This window comes from Natator depressus, chromosome 9 (assembly GCF_965152275.1).
Source record: "Natator depressus isolate rNatDep1 chromosome 9, rNatDep2.hap1, whole genome shotgun sequence".
In the NCBI taxonomy this organism is placed as follows: domain Eukaryota; kingdom Metazoa; phylum Chordata; order Testudines; family Cheloniidae; genus Natator; species Natator depressus.
The window spans coordinates 6943386-6969335 of NC_134242.1; the positions used below are offsets into that span (position 1 = coordinate 6943386).

Consider the following 25950-nt stretch of genomic DNA (forward strand, 5'->3'; position numbering starts at 1 on the left):
CTTGTTTTGTGTGATCTGTACATGTCAGTAAGGATTTTACTCAAAACAATCACATGAGATTTTAGTAAAGTGGGAATTTCCAACATCCCATAACCTTTCTCTACATAATGCCTATGTTCTCTTTTCTGCTGTGTGTTGACAGAACTCATTCTAAATTTATAACCTTGTGTTGTTGGCCATTCCAGGCAGCATGGCAGACCTCACGTAGTATATCTGTAAATTATGAACTTACTAGTATTGTTAACATGCTTTTCACAACTGGAATAACACAGTTGACAGCCTTTGTGTTGCGGGAAACAGCTTATCATAATCTATGCCCTTCTGACCTTCCAGTTGAACGCTGCTGATTCATGTTGAAAGTGGCTCCTGAATTGTCAAGAGACCATACAGTTAATCTTTTGGCATTAATACGCAGTGCAATTAGGGTGGGTTTATGAGCAGTGGTCTAGTGCCAAACTACAAATGTGATTAAATATTCTAAGAACTTTCTTTGAAAGCTAAAGGTAAATATGAAATGTATGTACTTTGGAAAAAAAAATAGAGACCCCAATTTTTATTTCATCTGCCTTTTGGGAGCCTAGTTATTCATCAGAGTTCCAGATACAGCAGAACTATCTCTAAAACATATGGGTGTCAGGATTTGGAACAGGGCCTTTTAATGTGACTTAGATAGTGCTATTTCTATGTTTACCATGGTGGTGGGATTTAACAGTAGAAATAAAACTTAAACTCAATATCTAAAATATTTATATTGTGAACAATTCTGAGCAGGAAATTTGTGTTCCTCCTTCTTTGTAAAGTTCCAGGCTCATTACCGACCCTACATAAACAATAAGAAGATGCACATTTTGATTAGTGTTGTCAGGGTTCCTTCCCCACTCTGAACTCTAGGGTATTGATGTGGGGACCCACATGAAAGACCCCCTAAGCTTATTCTTACCAGCTTAGGTTAAAAACTTCCCCAAGGTACAAACTTTGCCTTGTCCTTGAACAGTATGCTGCCACCACCAAGCGTTTTAAACAAAGAACAGGGAAAGAGCCCACTTGGAGACGTCTTTCCCCAAAATATCCCCCCAAGCTCTACACACCCCCTTTCCTGGGGAGGCTTGAGAATAATATCCTAACCAATTGGTTACAAAATCATCAAAGACCCAAACCCCTGGATCTTGGAACAATGGAAAAATCAGTCAGGTTCTTAAAAGAAGGATTTCATTTAAAAAAGAAAGAAAGAAAGAAAGAAAGAAAGGTAGAAATCATCTCTGTAAAATCAGGAAGGAAAATACAGGGTATTCAGATTCAAAATACAGAGGATCCCCCTCTGGGCAAAACCTTAAAGTTACAAAAAACAGGAATAAACCTCCCTCTTAACACAGGGAAAATTCACATAAAACAAAAGATAAACTAATCCACCTTGCCTGGCTTACCTATACTGGTTGCAATATTGGAGACTTGGATTAGGATGGGTTGGAGAAGATGGATTTCTGTCTGGCCTCTCTCAGTCCCAAGAGAGAACAACCATGTAAACAAAGAGCACAAACAACAGCCCCCCCCCCCCCGATTTGAAAGTATCTTGTCCCCTTATTGGTCCTTTGGGTCAGGTGCCAGCCAGGTTAGCTGAGCTTCTTAACCCTTTACAGGTAACAGGATGGTGCCCCTGGCCAGGAGGGATTTTATAGCACTGTATACAGAAAGGTGGTTACCCTTCCCTTTATATTTGACATGCCCCCCAAATCACAGATAGGGTGAAACACTGGCTGTGATTTCTTCCTGGACCTCTAGGAGAAAACAGTTAATAAGACACATGCATCTCTAAATGTACTACTAACTGTATAAAGACTAACAATATTTCCCACATCTTAAGGACGATTTGGACCAGTTGATTCTTGGAAACTTTCACGGGAGAGTGCATCAGCCACTTTGTTAGAAGCTCCTGAGATGTGTTGGATGTCGAAATCAAAATCTTGGAGAGCTAAACTCCACCGAATAAGTTTTTTGTTATTTCCCTTGGCGGTATGAAGCCACTGTAGTGCAGCATGGTCCGTTTGCAGGTGGAAACGCCGTCCCCAGATGTATGGGCGTAGCTTTTCCAGAGCGTAGACAATGGCATAACATTCCTTTTCATTGATTGACCAGTGGCTTTCCCTCTCAGACAGCTTCTTGCTGAGAAACACGATGGGATGGAACTCTTGATTCGGTCCTTCCTGCATTAAGACTCCTCCCACACCACACTCGGACGCATCTGTGGTTACTAGGAACGGTTTGTCAAAGTCTGGGGCCCTTAGCACAGGGTCAGACATGAGTGTCGCTTTAAGCTAGTTAAAGGCCTTCTGACACTCTTCAGTCCACTGAACGGCATTTGGCTGTTTCTTTTTGGTTAGGTCTGTCAGTGGGGCAGCGATTTGGCTGTATTGCGGTACAAATTGCCTGTAATATCCGGCCAAGCCTAAGAAGGATTGGACCTGTTTCTTTGACTTTGGGACAGGCCACTTTTGGATAGCTTCCACTTTGGCCTGTAGGGGGTGTAACGATGCTGGTTCTGGCGGGACCCAACGGAGAGTGCCAATTCAGGACACATTGCTTAGCGCAGGGCAGTTACAGCCCAAGTCTGGGGTTTGTCCACCTCTAAGGCACACCAAACCAGCCAAACAGAGCAGACTTTGTTCTCACCCCGCTGGCTAACCACAAGTCACACAAGCAATTCCCTTAGACACTCCAGTTTCCCAGTATCTCCACCAGTGCCGCTCGTTATGGGGACAAATGATTATGAAAACCAATACCCCAGTAAAAGAAAAAAGGTTCTCTCAATCCCAAAGGATCAAGCCCTAGACCTAGGTCAATATGCAAATCAGATCTTACCCACAAACCACGCTGTTGCCAATCCTTTAGAATCTAAAATCTAAAGGTTTATTCATAAAAGGAAAGAAATATAGATGAGAGCTAGAATTGGTTAAATGGAATCAATGACATACAGTAATGGCCAAGTTCTTGGTTCAGGCTTGCAGCAGTGATAGAATAAACTGCAGGTTCAAATCAAGTCTCTGGAGAACATCCACAGCTGGGATGGGTCATTCAGTCCTTCCTTCAAAGCTTCAGTGTGTAGCAAAGTCCCTCCAGAGGTATGAAGCAGGATTGAAGACAAGATGGAGGAGCTGCAGCAGCTTTTTATAGTCTCTTGCCATGTGGTCTTTCTTTCTTTGTCCCAAAGACAAGCTACCCAGCACATGGCCTGGAAAAACCTCAGAGTTCTGTCCATAGGCAGGTCCCTGCACACCTTGCTGAGTCGTAAGGCGAGTCTGCCTTCTCTCAATGGGTCAGTTGTATAGCTGATGGTCCTTAATGGGCCATCAAGCTGGCTAGGCAGAGCTGACACCAACTTGACTGGAGTGTTCCCCAGAAGCATAGCACAGGTTTGAAATACAGACAGTATAGAGCCAATATTCATAACTTTAACTATAAAAACGATACACATATAGACAGCATAATCATAACCAGCAAACCATAACTTTGTCTTAGACACCTCATTTGACCCCCTTTATACAAGATTTGATGCCACTACAGGACTTTGGTTGCAACAATGATCTATACGGTCCCAGCTTATGTCAATAACGTCACAGGGGGTTAATAGTTCCTTGACCCACCTGGTGTCCAAGGTAAGTCACTCTGTTTAGGCCTATTTGACACTTCTTAGCCTTAACAGTTAGTCCTGCCTCCCTTATGGACTCGAAGACTTTTTGTAGATGTTCCAGGTGTTCTGCCCAGGAATCCGAAAATATGGCCACATCATCAAGGTAGGCGACTGCATATTCTCCCAATCCCTCTAGGAGACCATCTACAAGTTTTTGGAAGGTGGCGGGTACATTCCGCAGCCCGAAAGGGAGCACATTAAATTCATACAGCCCGACGTGTGGTGAAGGCTGACCTTTCCTTGGCGGATTCATCTAGCGGTACCTGCCAGTACCCTTTTGTTAAGTCCAAGGTAGAGATGAACTGGGCCCATCCCAGTTTCTCCAATAGTTCATCTGTGTGTGGCATATAGTTGTCTGGCGAGTTACAGCATTTAACTTACGGTAGTCCACGCAAAAACGTATCTCCCCATCTGGTTTGGGAACTAGAACCACTGGAGATGGCAATGCACTGTGGGAGGGGCGGATTACACCCATCTTAGCATATCCTGGATCTCCCGTTCTATAGCAGTTTTCACTTGAGGAGACACCTGGTAAGGTTGGGCTCTAATTGGGTGAGCATTACCTGTGTCAATGGCATGGTATGCCTGTTCAGTCAGTCCTGGGGTGGCTGAGAATGTCGGCACATAGCTAGTGCACAGGTCCTTGATCTGCTGTCACTGCATTACGCCCAAGGGTCATGTAGAGGTTCACCTCTTCCACGCCACCATGACTTTTCCCTTCGTAGTAGACACCTTCAGGCCACTCAGCGTCATCTCCTGCCTGGGCTGTAAACTGACAAACCTTTAATTCTCTGCAATAAAAGGGCTTTAGAGAATTAATAAGATACACCTTAGGGTACGTCATCACTACCCACCGGCTCGGCAGGTAGTGATTGATCTAATGGGGATTGGTTTATCGCATCTCGTCTAGACGCGATAAATCGATCCCCGAATCGACGCCTGTACTCCACCTCGGCAGGAAGAGTGAGCGGAGTCGACAGGGGAGCTGCCGCAGTCGACTCGCCGCTGTGAGGACGGCCAGATAACTCGAACTAAGATACTTGGACTTCAGCTACGCGAATAGCGTAGTGGAAGTTGCATATCTTAGTTCGAACCCCCCCCCCCCCCCCCCAGTGTAGCCCAGGCCTTAGGCTTTCGGTCTGAGGTAGGGAATGCTATGAGATAATTAACAGCTCCCAGGTGCTCTTGGACCGTGAATGGCCCTTCCCATGACACTTCCATTTTATGGGCCTGGAGCACCTTTAAGACCATGACCTGGTCCCCTACTTTGAAGGCCCGCTCTCTGGCATGTTTATCATACCAGGCTTTTTGCTCTTTTTGAGCATCTTTTAGGTTTTCTTTAGCAAGGGCTAAAGAGGTTCGTAGGGTGTTTTGTAAGTTGGTTACAAAGTCCAGAACGTTAGTTCCTGGAGAAGGTGTAAAGCCCTCCCATTGCTGCTTCACCAACTGTAATGGTCCCTTAACCTTGCGGCCATATACAAGTTCAAATGGTGAAAAACCTAAACTGGGACGTGGTACAGCTCTATAGGCAAAGAGCAACTGCTGCAACACTAGGTCCCAATCATTGGAGTGCTCATTTACAAATTTAAGTATCATGACCCCCGAAGTTCCATTAAACTTCTCCACCATGCCATTGGTTTGATGGTGGTAAGGGGTGGCAACCAACCATGATTTACCCCATGAGCTTCCCAAAGGCTTTTCGTAGTTCCTGCATCTGTGAGGATGTCGGAGGGCCAATCTACCCTGGCAAAAATGTCTGTTAGTGCCTGGCACACACTTTTAGCCCTGGTGTTGCTTAGAGCTACTGCCTCCGGCCGTTGGGTGGCAAAATCCATGAAAGTCAGTTTGTACTGCTTTCCTCTGGTGTGTTTTTTGGAAAAGGACCAAGAATATCCACAGCTACTTGTTGAAATGGAACCTCAATGTTGGGGAGTGGCTGGAAAGGGGCTTTGACCTGGTCTTGGGGTTTTCCCACTGTTTGGCATGCCTCACAAGATCGGACATAGGCAGAAACATCCTTGCCCATTCCCTCCCAGTGGAATGACTTCCCCAAATGGTCTTTGGTACTGTTCACCCCAGCATGACCACTAGGATGATCATGGGCTAAGCTCAAGAGCTTTTCCCGGTACTTAGTTGGAACTACCAGCTGTCTCTGAGGATGCCAGTTTTCCTGGTGCCCACCAGAAAGAGTTTCCTTATATAAAAGTCTTCTTTCTACAACAAACCGGGATCGATTAGAAGAGTTGAGAGGCGGTGGGTTGCTGCGTGCCTCCGTCCAAGCTCTCTGGAGGCTTTCATCTGCTTCCTGTTCGGCCTGGAACTGTTCCTTTGATGCTGGAGACATCAGTTCCTCACTGGATTGTGAACCTGGGCTTAATCTCTCTGGAAGCGATGCAGGTGATGGGGCTGTTTCCGTTGATGGAGAACCGCTCTCCGCTGGTGCACTATGGGGTATTTGCAAAAAGAAAAGAAGGACTTGTTTCACCTTAGAGACTAACCAATTTATTTGAGCATAAGCTTTCGTGAGCTACAGCTCACTTCATCGGATGCAGTCAGTGGAAAATACAGTGGGGAGATTTATATACACAGAGAACATGAAACAATGGGTGTTACCATACACACTGTAACAAGAGTGATCACTTAAGGTGAGCTATTACCAACAGGAAAGTGGGGGGGAAAAAACCTTTTGTAGTGATAATCAAGGTGGGCCATTTCCAGCAGTTGACAAGAACGTCTGAGGAACAGTGGGGGGTGGGGAATAAACATGGGGAAATAGTTTTACTTTGTGTAATGACCCATCCACTCCCAGTCTTTATTCAAGCCTAAGTTAATTGTATCCAGTTTGCAAATTAATTCCAATTCAGCAGTTTCTCGTTGGAGTCTGTTTTTGAAGTTTTTTTGTTGAAGAATTGCAACTTTTAGGTCTGTAATCGAGTGACCAAAGAGATTGAAGTGTTCTCTGACTGGTTTTTAAATGTTATAATTCTTGACGTCTGATTTGTGTCCATTTATTCTTTTACATAGAGACTGTCCAGTCTGACCAATGTACATGGCAGAGGGGTATTGCTGGCATATGATGCATATATCACATTGGTAGATGCGCAGGTGAACAAGCCTCTGATAGTGTGGCTGATGTGATTAGGCCCTATGATGGTGTCCCCTGAATAGATATGTGGACACAGTTGGCAACGGGCTTTGTTGCAAGGATAGGTTCCTGGGTTAGTGGTTGTGGTGTGTGGTTGCTGGAGAGTATTTGCTTCAGGTTGCGGGGATGTCTGTAAGCAAGGACTGGCCTGTCTCCCAAGATCTGTGAGCGTGATGGGTCGTCCTTCAGGATAGGTTGTAGATCCTTGATGATGCGTTGGAGAGGTTTTAGTTGGGGGCTGAAGGTGACGGCTAGTGGCATTCTGTTATTTTCTTTGTTGGGCCTGTCCTGTAGTAGGTGACTTCTGGGTACTCTTCTGGCTCTGTCAATTTGTTTCTTCACTTCTGCAGGTGGGTATTTTAGTTGTAAGAATGCTTGATAGAGATCTTGTAGGTGTTTGTCTCTGTCTGAGGGGTTGGAGCAAATGTGGTTGAATCGTAGAGCTTGGCTGTAGACAGTGGATCGTGTGGTGTGGTCTGGATGAAAGCTGGAGGCATGTAGGTAGGCATAGCGGTCAGTAGGTTTCCAGTATAGGGTGGTGTTTATGTGACCGTCGCTTATTAGCACCGTAGTGTCCAGGAAGTGGATCTCTTGTGTGGACTGGTCCAGGCTGAGGTTGATGGTGGGATGGAAATTGTTCAAATCATGGTGGAATTCCTCAAGGGCTTCTTTTCCATGGGTCCAGATGATGAAGATGTCATCAGTGTAGCACAAGTAGAGTAGGGGCATTAGGGGATGAGAGCTGAGGAAGCGTTGTTCTAAGTCAGCCATAAAAATGTTGGCATACTGTGGGGCCATGCGGGTACCCATAGCAGTGCCGCTGATTTGAAAGGTATACATTGTCCCCAAATGTGAAATAGTTATGGGTCAGGATAAAGTCACAAAGTTCAGCCACCAGGTTTTTCAGGCTCTGGCTGAACCTCTTGTGTAGGGTCATCTGCTGCTGCTGCCAGTGCAGGCTCGGTGGTGCCCTCTGGTGTTGGAGCTGTAGACGGAGTTGCAAGCGCTGGACTCAGTGCTGGCAATGGTTCTGGTGCTGGTTGCTTTGCCAGTTTTGGTTCGGGTACTGGCTTTGGCTGGGTCTCTGGCACTGGATCCACTACGGCCGTTGCAGTCACTGGCAGGGGATCCGGTGCCACCACCTCCATCTGGGTCTCTGGTAACACAGACGGGGCCCTGGTGGAAGGCTCAAGAATAGGGAAAGGTGTGGAAGCTTGCTTAGTCTGGCTGTGGGTGACTGTTCCCACCCTCTTGGCCAGCTTTACCTGGTTGGCCAAGTATTCCCCCAGCAGCATGGGAATGGGATAATCATCCTAGACTGCAAAAGTCCACATTCCTGACCAGCCCTTCTACTGGACAGGCAACTTGGCTGTAGGCAAATCGAAAGAGTTGGACTTGAAGGGTTGAATCGTCACTTGGGCCTCTGGGTTGATTAAGCTGGGGTCCACTAAGGATTGATGGATAGCTGACACCTGCGCTCCAGTGTCCCTCCATGCTGTAACCTTCTTCCCGCTCACACTCACAGTTTCCCTTCGTCCTAAGGGTATCTGGGAGGCATCTGGGCCTGAGGTCCTTTGGTGTGACCCCGGTGCAATGAACGGTAATCTGTTGGGGTTCTTGGGGCAGTTGGCCTCCACATGCCCCAGCTCATTACATTTAAAACATCGCCCAGTTGACTGGTCACTGGGGCGAGGTGGGTTGCTGGAGAATGGTGTGGTGGGGCGATAAGGTGCCTGGGGTTTTCCTTGGGATGTAGGTGGGGCCTTGGGTTGCCCCCGGTGATAGGGTTTTATTTCGGATTGCCCCTTCTGATATTCGCCCCAAGTGCTACTAGTTTTTTTCTTTCTGCCACCTCCACCCGTTTGGCTCCAGTCTCCCCCGCCGCGATTACAGTTTTGGGCTTCCCATCTAGGATGTACCTTTCTATTTCCTCAGGAACACCCTCTAAGAACTTCTGCATTTGCATTAGGAAGGGCATCTCTTCTGGAGATTTAACATTTGCTCCCGATATCCAGGCATCCCAATGTTTCACAATGTGATAGGCGTGTCGGGTAAATGACACATCTGGTTTCCACCTTAGGGCCGACGGGAATGCTCGTGTGTTAGCCCCATTCTGACTCTTGCCTGGGTTTTAAAAAGTTCATAACTGTTCATGTGTTCCTTAGGCATTACAGCCACCACCTCTGCTAAGGGTCCACTGAGCTGCGGCCTCAGCTCTACCATGTACTGGTTTGTAGAGATGCTGTACCCAAGGCAGGCCCTTTCGAAGTTTTCTAAGAAGGCCTGGGTATCATCGCCTGCCTTGTAGGTGGGGAACTTTCTGGGGTGGGAAGCGGTACCTGGAGAAGGATTGCTAGGGTTGGTTGGTATATTCTGCTGAGCCCTTGCCTTCTCCATCTCCAGTGCATGCTTCCTCTCTTTTTCTTTCTTCTCCATAGCTCTCTTGTGGGCAGCTTCCTCTGCCTCCTCCCTGGCTTTTTCTGCCTCCATCTCCAAGCGCCTTAAGGCCATCTGTCTATTATGCTCTTTTTGTTTCTCTTCAGCTTCGAATCTGGCCAGCTCTAGTTTATTAGCTGCTTCACTGGTAGTCATTTGCCTGCTTTCTTGTGCTTAACTCTAGCTATACCCGAGAGTTGGGGGGGAGGGAGGGGGACACTTGTGAATTTCCCTGCAGGAGGTTATCTACCCTGCCTTTAGGTAGAGAGAACTCCAGCTCAGAAAAGAAAAATCCCTTTGTAAAAAAACTAACACCTTTCTCTCCAGGCAAATAGACAGAAAACCCTCTCGCATCTCTCAGCTTAAAAAAAAATCCTCTTCAGGTCTGTGCTTTTGGTTCAAAATGATCCCACCGCTCTGCCACCATGTCAGGGTTCCTTCCCCACTCTGAACTCTAGGGTACAGATGTGGGGACCTGCATGAAAGACCCCCTAAGCTTATTCTTACCAGCTTAGGTTAAAAACTTCCCCAAGGTACAAACTTTGCCTTGTCCTTGAACAGTATGCTGCCACCACCAAGCGTTTTAAACAAAGAACAGGGAAAGAGCCCACTTGGAGACATCTTTCCCCAAAATATCCCCCCAAGCCCTACACACCCCTTTTTCTGGGGAGGCTTCAGAATAACATCCTAACCAATTGGTTACAAAATCATCAAAGACCCAAACCCCTGGATCTTGGAACAATGGAAAAATCAGTCAGGTTCTTAAAAGAAGGATTTTATTAAAAAAAAAAAAAAAGAAAGGTAAAAATCATCTCTGTAAAATCAGGATGGAAAATACTTTACAGGGTATTCAGATTCAAAATACAGAGGATCCCCCTCTGGGCAAAACCTTAAAGTTACAGAAAACAGGAATAAACCTCCCTCTTAACACAGGGAAAATTCACATAAAACAAAAGATAAACTAATCCACCTTGCCTGGCTTACCTATACTGGTTGCAATATTGGAGACTTGGATTAGGATGGGTTGGAGAAGATGGATTTCTGTCTGGCCTCTCTCAGTCCCAAGAGAGAACAACCCCGTAAACAAAGAGCACAAACAAAACAAAACAACCCCGTAAACAAAGAGCACAAACAAACAAAACGCCCCCCAACCCCGATTTGAAAGTATCTTGTCCCCTTATTAGTCCTTTGGGTCAGGTGCCAGCCAGGTTAGCTGAGCTTCTTAACCCTTTACAGGTAACAGGATGTTGCTTCTGGCCAGGAGGGGTTTTATAGCCCTGTATACAGTGAGGTAGTTACCCTTCCCTTTATATTTATGACAAGTGTATTTACTGTTTTCCAAAGGGTCAATAATGAGAGAGGAAATATGAAAATGAAACTTCAAATCATAAGGTTTGACTCACTAAATGGCTGCTAAATATGATCTTTTCCACAGGTGTCACCCAGAAAATAACCAGAGAGACAGCTCCTCACTGGCGTAAATCAGCGTAACACCACTGAAATCACTGGAGTTACATTGATTTACCCCAGCAGGAGAACTGGGTGGGCCCCAAACCTTTATTCTCGGCTATAGTCCATTTAGGAATAATTTATTTGATAGGCTGCAGGGATCAGCTTCACAAATATTGATTGGACATGGGCTACTGTTTCACAGATGAAATCCCAACTGATGACTTCTGTCTGGTTCTGATACACACTGGTATTGTGTTGAACTGGAAGTGAGTACAATAAAAATAATCATTGTTCCCTGTCTTGGCTTCTCAATCCCCTTACTGCATGTAGGCTAGTCATAAAACAAGTGCTTTTTTTTGGTTATCTAGCCAATATCTCCACTACCTTTTGACCCAGGCTACCGAAGTGCTGTACAAACTTCAGTAAAGCCTTGTGTCATCTCTGTGACATAGGGAAGTATTATACCTATTTTGCGAAGGGTAAATTAGGGCAAGTTAAATTAGTTACCTAATGTCCGTCTGCATGTGACAGAGCAGGGAACAGAATCAAGACTCCTATGCTTCTGACCACTGGAAAACTCCTGCCTTTCCCAGTTATGCTATGCTTTTGCTTTCCCCCATCCCGCCCAGTGTTAAAATGGCAACAAAAAAGGCTACAGAAGGCATAGAGGTTGTAACTTTGAGAGCTGAAGAGATGCTCCATTTAAGTGACTCTGTTTAGATCTTTTCCTTGCTTTTTGTTGGGGACCTGTGCCTTGCCGGGGAGTCAGGACCACAAGAAATGAATGTCCTCACCCATGCGGTCTTGTTTTTCAGGTGATCCCTATGCTTCCCAGACTGCTTTGCGAGGAGTTGTGCAGTCTCAATCCTATGAAAGACAGACTGACGTTTTCTGTAATGTGGAAAATGACTCCAGAAGGCAAGGTAACCCTGTCTCCTTCATTCTTCCTGGGCAAGGTCATCATCAGCACTGGGCCCCACTGATGTAAACAGATAGTCAGGGAACTAAAATGGGTAATCCAGTAACATATCTGCTCAAAATAAAGGCTTCAAGAGTCTCCCCAGTCTGTGAACACTGTGTCCTGTGGATAGGATTTTGTGGAACAAATGACTGGCACATCCTCGTGATAAGAGGGATGGAAACAAATATTATTGATGGTGACTGGGAGAGAGAATGAACGTTAGGAACAGAGCACCATAGTAGGCCACTTGTCTGTTTAGGATCTTGTCTCCAGAAATAGTTACATTTTTCTGAAGCTCCAGATATTGATTTGGCGCCTCAGCCCCCCCTGACATTTAGCCAGTTATGCAGTGCTGTGACTGAGGAAAATATTCCTTCCTGACCCCTGTGGTGGGCAGCTTATGCCCTTAATCATGAGTTTGGATTATTGCTTACAGAACTAGAAAGTATATTAATGGGCATATATTAAAAAGACCTGGTTGTACTCTTGGGGGCTGTGCAGTGCGTAAATGAACATCACCTTTATTTCTCCTGATTTCAGGCATGCAGGTGCAACATATTGGCATTGAGGGCATCAAGTGATATTCCACTTGTCTTCATGTTTGACCTGAGGTGGTGTGGGGAGCAGTCAGCTCTTCGTGGGTCTTCATTTCTTTCTCTCCGTTCAACTCTCATCCCTCAGGGCTGCGTAACAGTCTGCTCCTCGGTTGCTTTTATGGTGGCAGAGCCCTCTCAGAATGGTGACTGCATGTCCCCTCCCTAAAAGGCTTTGGAAAACAGGAAGGATTCTTTTGTATTTCAAGCCTGTTGCTCTCCCATAAGTGTGTAGGTTTTATGCATTGTGTCCTTGCCAAGGTTGTTGGAGTAACTGTTTTTTGGGGTGATGTGATCCTCAGGTGACCTTTCCGATGAAAATTAGTTTGGCTTCATTGTAAATGTCCACATTGCTCCAGAGGGCTCAGAATCTCATTGTATGTGTTAGCAATGGGGCTGCACTGCAAAGTTCAGCGGCAGCTCTGCATCTGGCCCATCTCTAGGCCCATCTGCATTCTAGGCCCATCTCTAGCATTATGAAGGGTTTAGACTGTTGTTTGGGAAATCTTCAGCTTTCTGTATCCTGAATTCTAATTGGTCAAGGCACCCTCTAATACCAGGTACTCATTTGGCCCTTTATTTACCACCGAGTGCTCTTTGAGCAATGAAGAGGAGCTGCTAACACTTACCTCTTAGATATTGATGCTTGGTTTTAGAACAACACTTAGATCCACCACATTTCAGCCAGTGAAAGTTTCTGGAGGAGTCACAGTGTCTTTCCTCATGTCTGCTCAGGGATGCTGATCTCTGAAGTCAGGCTGCATTCCAGCAGGGAAAGGTCTCTGACATCAGAGTCTACACTTTCCTTTTGGAAGGCTGATTGCCTACAGCCAACTCAACAAACAGATTTCTCCTGGGAAGCCTTTCAAGTCTGAATGGAAGTTTGGGTCACTGGGTTTGAATAGGAACTGAAGGAAGTTAATGAACCTTACTCCTTCTAAGAGGAGACGGCAACCACAACCCTTTTTCCAGCTTGGCTTTTCTCCAAGAGCTTATCCTTGAGAGTCAGGGCAAATCACCTCTTGCTACTACACTGTGGTGCTTGTGTAGGCAGGAGAAATGGGATCATTTTCTCTTTTCAGGGTTAGTAAGAGGTGAAGTCTGTCAACAGGCTGTTCTGCTTGCTGAACGTGGCCTTTGAACTTCGATTTCTCTGTCAGTGGCATGCAGAGCTGTAAGGAATGATGACGTAACATGGAGAGCGGCTAGGAACACAGGGGCCTTATGAGCACCTTGTTACACAGTCTACAAAACAGTATTTAGATGCTGAGTTTATAAAGCACTGCCTGATAGAATCACTATAGGGTAAGGGCTTGTCAGTAATCCCTTGCAATACAAACAAACCTTCAGTAGAATGCCTACAGATTCCCTACATGGGAGTGACTGATTTTTTAATAAGTAAAACAATGGCAGTCCTTTAACCCTTTCCGAAGACCAGTGCCATCTTGTGGGGCTTTTGAAATCACTCATTGCATTATAATCAGCTGTCTTAGTACTACACATGAGCGTAACAGGCCATGCTGTCTGGCCGACAACTTGTGCAGCCCTGTGAACATCAGTAGGAAGTTCTGACGTGCCATCTGCGAAGTTTCATTTCAAGGATCTGTGTATTAGCTGCTCCATTATTGTCACCTTGATGCAATGCGTTTCAAGAACTGAGCTGCGCTGTGTCAGTGTGGGCAGAATGCAGCCCCCATTCTGAATTCCACTGCTGTGCAGCGCACATAAACTAGCATGTAAGGTTCTATCCAGTTTCCTTTTCTGTGGTGCTTGAAACACAATACTGCTAATGAGGACGGTAAACTGCTGTGTTCTGAGGGACCTGATGTAATTAGTGCTTCTTCCTGGCTTTCAGCCACTTCCAGCTGCTCTAGATTTGTTTGAAAGTATCGACAACAGGCATCCATGTACATTCATGTGGGCAAGACATATCCAAAATCTATTTCGATGTCTCCATAAAATATGTTTAATATATGTGTGAAAACCCAGTAAACCTCAGTCAGAAGCAGTATGTTAGTAGTACTAATAGAGGTATTACTAGAGTGTACGATATACCAGTTGAAAAGAACCAAATGTCACAAGAATCGCAGCTGCATACTCCATAACACCCTGCAGCAGCCGACTCTGCTGCCTTCCAGGGGTCAGGAATGGTGAATAGTGTCCAGAAGATAAAATAGCAGGGGAAGTCAGCACCAGCTGTTATTGGCAGTGCCTGTCCTTATGCCTTGCCATGAACATGGCCAGCCTGTGTTCACACACATGCTGGTTGATCTCCTGTGGCTGTATCGTACTGTGTCCGATCTTTCCCAAAGGGAATTAACAGAACTCTGGAAGGTTTGGCCTCTGCTTTTGTCAGGCAGGCAGGAAAAGTGAGATTTTGGTTGAACATTTAAATTTCAGGCAGCAAAACAGAAATCTGGCCCATGTTGCTTCCTGTGAGGGACAATAAGATATTTTAGAGGAAAATGGCAGGAAAATGCGCAGTGAGATCTTCTAGAAAGTCAAGATCAGGAGTGGATCTGTTGTGCAATATAGTATAATATTGTTATTCATTGGGCGGCTGATTCCAAGGCAAACCATTATCCAAACATCATTTGGAACATACCCAGTTTATAGGCCACATTTGTTGTAGTTCTCTCTACTCTCCGTATCTATTTCGTGACTGTTATGACATCTGTCTGAAATAGGAGCTCTGTTTAAGAGCTTATCTGCTTTTCCTCTTCCTGCTTCCTACTCCAACCCTGAAGGTACAATACGACGGTTATTTCAACAACAAGGAAACTATGATGTCACAATTCCACTGCCATGTGGAGTTGTTTTCAGGTGGGGATTAAGCAACAGGAACAGATGAACTTCTAAAAATCAAGACCCCACTTTCAGGCAAATCTCCCTGGTAATAAAAAAGGAGGGGGAATACAAATATGGTATAGAAACAGTCTTGCTTGTCAGTGGTAAACTTTCCATCTTGATCAATTGCTCTTTAGCGCCACTGGGCTTCCCATTCTGTATCTGTATTTTCAAGATTATCTAATCCTGGGATAGCTAACACTCTCCAGGCTAAAATTTGTCTCAGATTTTGAGACCTGAGGAAAATTCCTGCCCTCTGTCAAATTTGCCAAACTAGCGGGTTTGTGGGGTTTTGCCGTTGATTACTCCTATTTAATCCTTCATTAACATACTGAAAAACATCTAGATGTATGGCTGTGCCCACTGCATATCACCTATTTTGTCTCATTGTTTCCTTGTATTCCTCCATCTGCTGCCTCTTGTGCTGTACTTCGCTTGTAAGCTCCTTGGGGCAGGACCGTCTTTGTGTTCTGTTTTTATATAGCACCTAGCACAATGGAGTCTTGATTCATGACTGGGGCTGCTAGGAGGTGTGATGGAGGTGGTAATAATAATGCTGATACTAATGAAGCGTTATATGATACATCTTAGTTCTGGAACTAAATACCATTGTAACTTTAGTTGATTGCATTTGTTCCCTTCTTTAAAGCAAAGCTTGCCCGAGAAAGCAACAGTGAAAACATTGAGTCCAGTTTTCCAAACATGCAGTGCAAACTGCACGTATAGTTACTACAAATGTGCATGCAAATGGCCAGTTAGACTTTTAACTAGCTGATTGCACTGATACCAATATACATGTGCAGTAATGGTTCATGAAAATCAGATATGCGGTTGCACGCCCACTTTTGAATACCAGCATTACTTTAGTTCTCAACCTTTTTCATACTGTGACTCCACGGTCCAATCGGAGAGTCTTGGTGCCTACTTCAGACTAGCCATAAAATAAAGGAAGATGGTGTCAACACCCTGAAACCTGTTTGAGGACTGCCCCCCAATGGGATCCTGATTCCCCAGTTGAGAACCTGTGATCTAACTAGAAGGTAAAGAAAATTCTCAGATCTATTCATTAACTTAGTCTACAAGTTGCATAGTGAGTTCCCAGCTTTGCCCAAATCAGGGATGATTCATTCAGATAAAAATGTAACTTTGCATGTTCGTACCTGAATTCTCTTTGCTGCACCTTCCATATTAAGGAGGAAGCCAGCTATAGGTTACCTTGTAAAATCCAGGATTTTATCCACCTCTGCTGTGGGAGAAGCATTGCTTTTACTAGGAATTCCTTTTCTGTTTTTTGTCCAGTCCTCTACATTTTTTAATGTAGATGTATGTGGATGGAATTAATTCACCCACAGATAGACATAATTAGTGCCTAAGTACCTAAATCATTACAGTTTTGGATCTTATAGTGGTGAGGACCAGGTTTGATAAAGGTCTTGTTTTAATGCAGCTGTTACCAATAACTGGAGATTAGAACATTGACAAGAAAAGGGAGATAATAAAACATTTAAATGTCATGCTAGGAGAGCATTCCCTTATTTACAGAGGGTTTGTGTGGATGAATGAAATTAGAAGGAGTTCAGTTCCAATAAAGGAAACTCAGCCTTGTCCGCCACTCATTTCACTACTTTGAGCAAAATCTTTCTGGGTGCTTGAGAACCCCTTTGTTTGCCTTATTAAAACGTGAACTGTTTATTTTTCTTTAACCGGCTAGTTGTTTTTGTATTTTTCATTAATCTGCTTGCCTTTTGCCCATGGTGTAGTGTTTAAAGAGATCCTGCAGCATCGTAGTTACCTTACAGGAAATTTCCATGGCTTTTGATAGGGAGTTTTTTGGTCCAGACAAACAGAGATTTAAACAGACAAACAAAGAAAACAAAACAAACCCCCCACGCACCACAAACAGAGGGGAATGAGAAGCTTTTTTTAAAAAAAAAGTGTGTAAAGTTTCTTGGTTTCCATCAAAAAGAAAACCATTTCCCCATAGTGATCTGACACTGTCTGCCATTAAAGAATGGACTTTGGAAATAATGTGTGTGACACTGAAAAATAGCACCAATTTACTTTCAGAGCTTTTTTTAAGCACTGAAATATAGACTTTTCGGAAAAAAGAAAAGGAGGACTTGTGGCACCTTAGAGACTAACCAATTTATTTGAGCATAAGCTTTCGTGAGCTACAGCTCACTTCATCGGATGCATTCAGCGGAAAATGCATCCGAAGAAATGAGCTGTAGCTCACGAAAGTTTATGCTCAAATAAATTTGTTAGTCTCTAAGGTGCCACAAGTACTCCTTTTCTTTTTGCAAATACAGACTAACACGGCTGCTACTCTGAGGCTTTTCTGAGTATTTGTTACTCGTCCATCACAGCGGGAAAGAGACCAGCACTTTCCCTTGGGTATCATTTCTGATTTCTCTGACAGTAGCGAAAGAACGAAGTTTCTTATATTAACAACATGGCACCCAGAAGGGTTGGGAACTTTTACAATAGCCCCAATGGTGTTTTGCATATCAGCACAGGGTCTTGGAATTCAGATACCTGGATTCAGTGTTACCAAAACACAGTCAGTACGTAGAAGGGGAAGGAGACCTACTAGAAATAGACCAGCCTGGCAGCAGATCTCACTATGTGTCAGTGACCAAGTAAAAGTAGCACCCTACAACTCAGAACAAGTATTAAACTGAACTTAATAGAATGCAGTGGAGCAGAGATCAGACAGAATAGCTTTTAAAATAGGAGGACAGCTAATTCCTTTAGTTCTGTTAATTGTAATAATTTCTTTAAATGCACATATATGATATATACACACACACACACCCCTCTACATCATCAACTACACTTCCGAGAACTTTAAATCAGAAGCCATTACCCTCTAGTTGCTGAAGACTTAGAAAAATGTGTCCCAATGTTGAGGACATAACCTCATGTAATAGGAAATAGACCTAGATGCCCAGTGATATGCCTTTCTCCCGTCTGTTGAGTTATGCTGCATGTGCGCATGCTGGTGCGCTAAGGAGGTGAATAGTAGGGGTGTAGTGGGGGGTGTATCAGCTCTGTCAATGGCAAATCCTCCCCCAGTTCATGCCCTCCTCCGGCAATGCCCTGGTTCACTCTGCCTTGCTGAGACCTGGTGTTCCTCCTGGGATACTCCCACTTGCCAAAGCTACCTCCTCCTTGAGTGGCCCCCGTTGGTCCGACGGAGGATGTGAGATCGCCGCTCGAGCTGAGCCAGAATTAAAACACTCCGCTCGTCCTCTAAGCACTTTTGCTGAGTTTGACCCTCAACCTTCTTCTCTAAATGTCTTGTTGCCCCGTCACCCTTTGATGAGTCTGATTCCCTGTCCCAGAGCCAGTTCCCCGTTGTCCCGTCACACATTCACCACTATGAGCAGCTCTGCAATATTGCTACCATGCCTCATCTGAAAATGTGGCTCTTTTCCTTTCTGTCCTAACAAATAATTTAAGATTCAATTCCAGAGAGACCTTTATTAAATAGTTTAAAAATATGGGTGGTTTCTTTTTGAATTTTTGTTAATTGATTTCATGTGTGCTCACTGGCAACATTTCTTTGTTGGATCAGAAAGACAGTGGAAACTCACGGATTATTCCTTGTGATTCTTTGGGCTGAATCGTGGCCTGGGTAATGGGCTTAAGACCCATTGAAATGAGGGGGATGGAGATTGGTAGGTCTGGACCAACAGGGGCCAAAGTACAACCCACGTACTTCTTCAGTGTAGCCTACAAACATTTGTCTGACTTGGAGGTCCCAGCAGGCAGCCCCCGTCTTGATCCAAGCAAGACTATTAACCTCAGGGCACAGTTTGTTTTCTGTCGGCCACACCCCTGTAATGGAGGGTGGCTGCAATCTGCTGCATATTAGATGTGACCCTCCAGCTTCTAGTAGGTTTCTAATTAGACTGTCACATGGGCAAAGTTTAGATGCCCGTGTTCGGGGTTCTACCTACCAATCTGCACGCAAGCCACTTCTCTGTTTAATTGGATTTTTTTTATTTTTAACATGAGGAAAAAAGACGTAAGCTGTTGTGAAGGATGGCAGGTTCTTCCTCTTGTAATTAATGACTTCATTTACATTTTCTGATTTTGCAGATCCTTGATGAATGGTTTGGGCGAACCGTTATCTGTTCCTGCGTGAAGCTGAGCTATGACCATGCACAGAGTATGATTGAAAATCCCAACAGGGTTTTTGGGTCAGAAGAACTGCCTCCAGTCTCTCCTCAGCACCCAGTCGATGAAATTCACCAAGCTGTCCTAAACCTCCACCAAATTGCCAAGCATCTGCGCAAACAGCGCTTCATTGATGGTGCTCTTCGTTTAGACCAGGTCAGTAACCTCGGCATCCGTAACCTGGGGCTATTCACCCCTCCTCTCAGCCCTTATGAGAGCAAACCCAAGCTGGACTCCTTTGATCTCTTGATTGGTCTAAAGACTCCAAAGGGAAAATCAGACTTGAATAAAAGTGTAGGATTTTGTGTCAAAGTTGTTGGGCTTTTTTGTTTTGTTTTAAATATAACTTCACCAAGCTGTGCAGATACAGGACACCTAATAACACAGGAAACAAAACGAAAATAGTTGGGTTGAAATCTACTAGACAAAATAGATAAGGGAAGAGTGATCGCTCTTACAGAATTCTTCATGCCACCTAGAGCTATGGATACAAATCTTATAAATGGAAATAAATGCTGATGATGTCATAACTTTATCAAGGCATTTAGGTGCATGAAGCACATATTTCACTACAAAAGGGTCATCTCCAAAGCATCATTTGCTGTGCTATACTGTAGTTGGAATAATCATATTTTCCAGCAGCACTCCTATCAGTTCTCGGGGCAGGGAAAAGAATTAAAACGTTATCTAAGACAGTTTAATTGTGTATACAGTGGATGTGTTTCAATAGAAGAGACGTAAATGACGTGGTTTCTTATCTGTGACAATGTAAGTGGGGCTGTATCAGTTGTGTTATGTATATTTACTATTTTGCAAGTAGAAACAGGTATTTTTGGGCTCCAGCTCAGAGCTCCTTTTGACTTTGTTGCTCAAAGGCCATAGAGCTACCTCTCTTGTGAAACTACAGGAGGTTGCTATACTTCTGGGAACAGAGGGGTCGACCAGGCTGGCAGACAAAGTTCCTTATTTGTAACGAAAGCGCCATTGTTTTATATCATTAAAATGAGACTCGAAATGTCTGGAAAATAATCTCCTTCCCCGCCCTGAACAGCCTCACCTGGAAAGTTCATTGTTACCCTTGTCTTTTGGGACATGTGCTTAAATATTTAAGGCTCGTCATTCAATAGATAATAGTGAGATTTCGTTAGGCTCAGAAGTGAAAGCATTTCTTATCCCCTGAACACTAGGGAATATACTGTAAAGAGCAATCCTGCTTTGGCAGGGGGGTGGACTAGATAACCTAATAGATGGTAGAGGTGGAAAAGATCTGTGATTACTGTGCGCTCTGACTGCCCTGGGAGAGCACCAGCTATGTCACATAGATTCTGTTCTTGCAATGTTGTGCTGAATGGAACCCGCGTGTGCCTGCACCTCTGAGGCTGGTTTGGTGACAGTGCAACTGCTACAGCAGCTTCCTCACATTTTAAATGGGACGGTTTAGCCAGGGGAAGGAGATCCTGTTCAGCAGTGACCTTGTGAAAAATTAGTGGCGTCTAGTTTTGTTCAGGCCTGTAAAACAGAGCCCAGTTACAAAGCTGCTGCACAAGACTGCCGCCGCTGGAGAGATGGGATCCAAACCTGCTTTAGGGCACAGGAGAGAATTAGTTTGACTTAATCAGTACCTAGTGGGCATTTATATCCCCAAACTGCATTATTTTCTCAGAGTGGCATCCTCTGCTCCAGAGAATCTCTGCCTTCCCCACAGCAGGGACATAGCAGGGTTATGGACAGTAAGAATGAGACGGTTTTAGCCAAGAAGAAGTTTGCACCATACCTGCCCTTTCGATATATGCCATTGATCACCACTTGGTGATGAACTCTACACTCATAAAGGAAATTAAAAATCCAAACCTGTGCAGAAAGCTATTGCCTTGGAGTGTGAGGGTGAATATGAAGGGGTGTGTGTATAGTGTATATTGTGCAGGACAAAGTGAATTCATGTAGCTTTTAATATAACCAATTTATAGTCCCTCACTTTTGTTCACATGACTTCCTTTCGCTACTTTGGTGTAGTTGTGTAGAAGGTATGTTTTCTGTATCTGAGCAAGCAAGGGTGGGCCCTAACAGGAAGCACACCTTTCTAATCACAGGACCTCTCACTGATTTCCTGTTGAGTAATGTAAATCCTGAACAATGGGAGACAAACTACAACAGAGGAAACCAAGAGCAATTAATTATCAGATTAAAGGAAACAATAATCACATAGCAGGAGGGAGTCGAGACACCCAGAAAGCTAGGATTGCATTGCCAGGGGTTGTAAGGAGACAGAATACTTTTGCTCTCTTTGTTCCAAGGGATTTTTGAGCCCTCTTTCTATGTGTTAAGTTCCATTTGGGTTCTGCCTTATAGTCAGTATTGATTGAACAAAGCTTAGGACCTAGTGATTCTTTGTCAGTCCCGCTAATGACATTTATCACTGTGACATGCTGTCATCATTCCTGTTAACGTTATGAAGAGGCATTGTGGTCTCTTGCCATCATTCCTAGTTCAAGGAATTGTGAACCAGAACTTCAGCTCTGCCACTGCTTCATTGTGACCTTGGTTTTCACATAGGGTTGCCAACTTCGTAATATTTAAAAACCGGACATTGCAGCAGGAGTGCCAGAACCTCCCCAGCCCTGCCTCTTCCCCGCCGCCACCCCCAGGGCCCCGCCTCTTCCCCTGAGACCCTGCCACGCCTCTTTTCCCCAAGACCCCACCCTCATTCGCTCCTCTTCTCCCCATCACTTGCTGCTTCCCCCATCTGCCCCAGGCCCAGGTTGGGGGGGACTTGCCTGTGGAGCTAGGCCTGGGAGCTGCAGCTGCCCGATGCAGGTAGGAGGCGGCACCGGCTGAGTAGAGGCTGGCGTGGGTGATGACCCAGTGCCTCCCCCACCCACAATGACCGGACATTGGGTGTCTGGTCAGTAGTACTGACCGGACACTGTCAGGTTCCCTTTTCAACTGGATTTTTCAGTTGAAAACTGGACATGTGGACACCCTATTTTCACATCTGTCTCAGTTTTACTCCTCTGTAAAATGGGAATAATATGTAACTACCTCACGGGGTTGTTGAAACTTAATATTTATTCCCCTACCAAAAAGTTAATTCAACTAAGGGTGGTCCTGAATATTTCCTCCCCACATAAACTCTAAACAGTATTGAAAAGTCAGCTCTGTCTCCTATCAGCCCATGCTGTCAGGCTCCAGTGCCGAATGGTTACATTTTCAAGCAGACACCATCATGCTTTCCCCCAAGCCGCTCCTCACACATGGGAGAAGATCCCTGAAAACATCCACAATACAAATTCATTATCATCCTGCAAAACCCTCCTTAAAACTCTCCTTTGCTACGAGGCTACAGAAAACTGACAACGGTGAGGCCACTGGTGTGCTGAGAACACTGTCAGTTGCATTGACATTGTTTCCTTGTCTCTCCTGGCCATCTGTGTTCATCTGCTGTGTCTTGTCTTGTACTTAGTTCCTGCCCCAAAGAGCTTACAGTGTATCTTTTTGTTCTGTGTTTGCACAGCGCCTAGCACAATGGGGTCCTGATCCATGACAGGGACTTCTAGGCACTATGATAATATAAATAATAGTACTGTGAATTTCCAGGTATTAACCCACCACCATCACAGCCCTCAGTATCTGCAGTACCGAGTTGGATGATTTGTTGTGACATTAATAATTCCTGTTTGAAAGTGGCAGGCATATCTGTGTGATCTGGTGTAAGAACAGTGTCTGTTCATGCAGTGTTGTTTTAATGACACTTTACATGGAATTATTTTGCTCAGAAGAGGAAGACTGTCATTTGGATACCTCTTATATTATCTGCAGCTGGGTGCTATAGAAACACCCAAGAAAGATTAGATGGGTAAGACAGATACTCAGGTGGTAGTGAATTGGTAAAGTGTCTTTGGTTTTTGTGGATCGTAGACTGACCTTTTAAACAACATTTGTGTGAATAAGAGTAAGATGTGAATGTGTTTTTGTGCAAATGAGAGAAGGAGTGGTGATGAATGGATAAAGTTCATTTATGCTTTGTAGCTACTGTGTGTTTTGTTTCAGTGGCAGAGTTAAAGTTGTTTAGCTGCTGGTCATTGAGAATGCTTGTTAAATGAAAGTGTGAATATGGTGTTATGGTTGTTGTCTTGGCTCTTTGTTTTGAATTTCCTTTGTTCTGTGATTCAGTAGGATGCCACGTGCCCAGCAACCAAAAAGCTCAGTGCACTCACTGGTGAAAGTTGTGTCAATTAAAACTTTCTGTGCCTGGTGTACAAAATTTTCCCACTGTAGCTATATGTACAGCATACGCTTTCCCCCTACATCCTCTTCAGTTCAGTTCTCCTCCATGACACCCTTAGCCCTTCTGTCTGCAATTCCCCATAGCTCCAGAATACAATTAAGTGCTTAATGTTTAAAGTCTTATTATTATTTGTATTAAATGCATAGTAATGGAAGCTTTCATAGAATCATAGAATCATTGAGGTTAGGGTTGGAAGGGACCTCAGGAGGTCATCTAGTCCAACCCCCTGCTTGAAGCAGGACCAATCCCCAATTTTTGCCCCAGATCCCTAAATGGCCCCCTCAAGGATTGAATTCACCACCCTGGGTTTAGCAGGCCAATGCTCAAACCACTGAGCTATCCCTCCCCCCAAGGGAAGGTCATTGGGTCATTAAAACTTCAATTGCTAAGAAGCTTGTGGGTCCATAATCACAGAGATTTTAATGTATTTTCTTTCATTTGGAACTGAGACATTTAGATGGCAAGGCAATAAATAGGTGCCTTAGAAATACCGGACAGAGAAAGAAATAGAAACAACCTTACATGTGATTGTTAGTTTTAAGTATGAGATTATCAGTTCAAGTGCATCTAGGAGTGGCCTACTGATAAATGTTCTCCTTTGGTTCAGCTGCTTGAAGCTGATGTACGGGGACTGGAAGACTAGCTACAAAAATGGTATATGCACATTTAAAAGGAAAATAAACTAGGAGCATGAGCTCTCTTTATGATCACCATTATAAACAACTGACTCTGAGATGACTGATGGCTTTACTAGTATTCCCTGGGGCTGCTCTCCCCAGCACACGCACACTTATGTGCTTGAAAAACTGCGTTTGACTTGAGTTTATTGTGAAAATAACCAAATGTGTCTTTGCACCTGATTGGTGTGGGGCACCACGTTGTTCGGTAAAGCAGTTTATCTCTTATTTTTGAGCAATAGACACTGGGTTTGGAGGTGGATGGGGCAGAAAGCGAAGCAAAATGGGGAAAAACTGGGAAGATGATATTACTCGAGTTAAGAACTGAACTACACACGGACTAGACTAAATTCTGTTTGTTCACAAACTGCACGCTTAAGGGGATCTGCCACTGGCTTACCATCTGTGTGAGGCTTGCATTGACCCAGGGTTCTTAGGTGTGTTTGAAAGAAGTTGATGGATTTAAAGACTGCATTTATGCACCTGTACTTCTGCATCACGTTGGATAACTTTGGTAGCCACTTCATTTAACTAAGAAGATGGGACTCCTGAAGCAGGATTAATAACAGTAAAGTACTGAGAAGTGAGGAAGAAGAACCGAAAGGTGTTAAGTAATGTAAGATCTCGAAAACGTAGGGTTCTTCACCAAGAAAGTGTCAAAACTTTGCTCTCCCATGGGTTCATCTATCTGACAATCAGTGTTAATACTTTGGGCAGTGTTGAGAAGCTGACTCCGTGTGTCACCCACATAAAAAATGAGCAGGTAGAAAAGGGAAAAGGAAGAAGGTCTTCGACGTAGTCTGGTATGTTCACAGCAATTCATAGGAATGTTTCCAACAGGCAAAGACAGAAACCCATGGATTTAGATGGTGGCTCCTGCTTATGCTTTATAAGTGGATCTCCTGAGAGTTAGAGATTAATCAACATCTCCATTAAAATCTTCCAATATAAATGACTGTTGGAAACAATTATAGGCAATTGCTTCGTCATATTTCTCCGCTGATACCTGTCTGATGCGAGCCCTGGAATGCTCCTCTTCTTGCTTTGTGGAGGTAGCATGTGGCATCTGCCCCAGTTAAGGTGGCTGTTCTGCATATGGGTAGGTATATAAAATATATCTAATACTATTGAACGTAGGGGTAGGAGGTTCTTCCTCTGTTGTTTGACATGTTGCTTTGCTGGGACAGGAAAGGTCTGTAAATATTCCTTACATAGGTTAATAATACTTGCGTATGCTTTCCCCGCTAATGCAGTAGGGACTCTGGTTCTTTTGCCTTAGATAGACTTTTAAAAAATTATGTGGCTGGACAGCTTACCAGTGCAGTGATTGGCCTTTTCTTTAGAGAACTGAGTCGTTGTTCTGATCATGACATCCCATTACTCTGTTTTCTCAATGCAGGGATTCTTCGAGAGAGGTGTATGTGACTTCCCAGTAACTATTATTCCACGTAGGCAGTATCCTATGGGGCACAGAGTCATACTCTCTCTCACATCTCTTGCAAAGAGCTCTGCCTTGTTTGGTGTCTTAGGCCAGAAAGGATCTGGCATTTGGCACATAGGACATGGTGTATGGTAACAATTCATCCCTGACTTTGGTTACACTGAGGATTAATTTGTCCTGGTGTATGCGAATATCATGCTGGCTACTTTCCCTGGTCAGTAGCAAAAGGTGTTTCCATGACTATGT

General features: G+C 44.4%; 1 protein-coding gene across 3 annotated transcripts in view; it reads left to right on the forward strand.

Moving 5' to 3' along the window:
• DIS3L2 (DIS3 like 3'-5' exoribonuclease 2) overlaps positions 1–25950 on the forward strand; it is a 270593-nt gene that overhangs the window by 156634 nt on the left and 88009 nt on the right. For all 3 annotated transcript variants that reach the window (XM_074963408.1, XM_074963406.1, XM_074963407.1), the window contains 2 exons: positions 11534–11641; positions 19224–19457. In XM_074963408.1, the coding sequence (XP_074819509.1) occupies positions 11534–11641; positions 19224–19457 (342 nt within the window). The remainder of the gene's footprint in view (positions 1–11533; positions 11642–19223; positions 19458–25950) is intronic.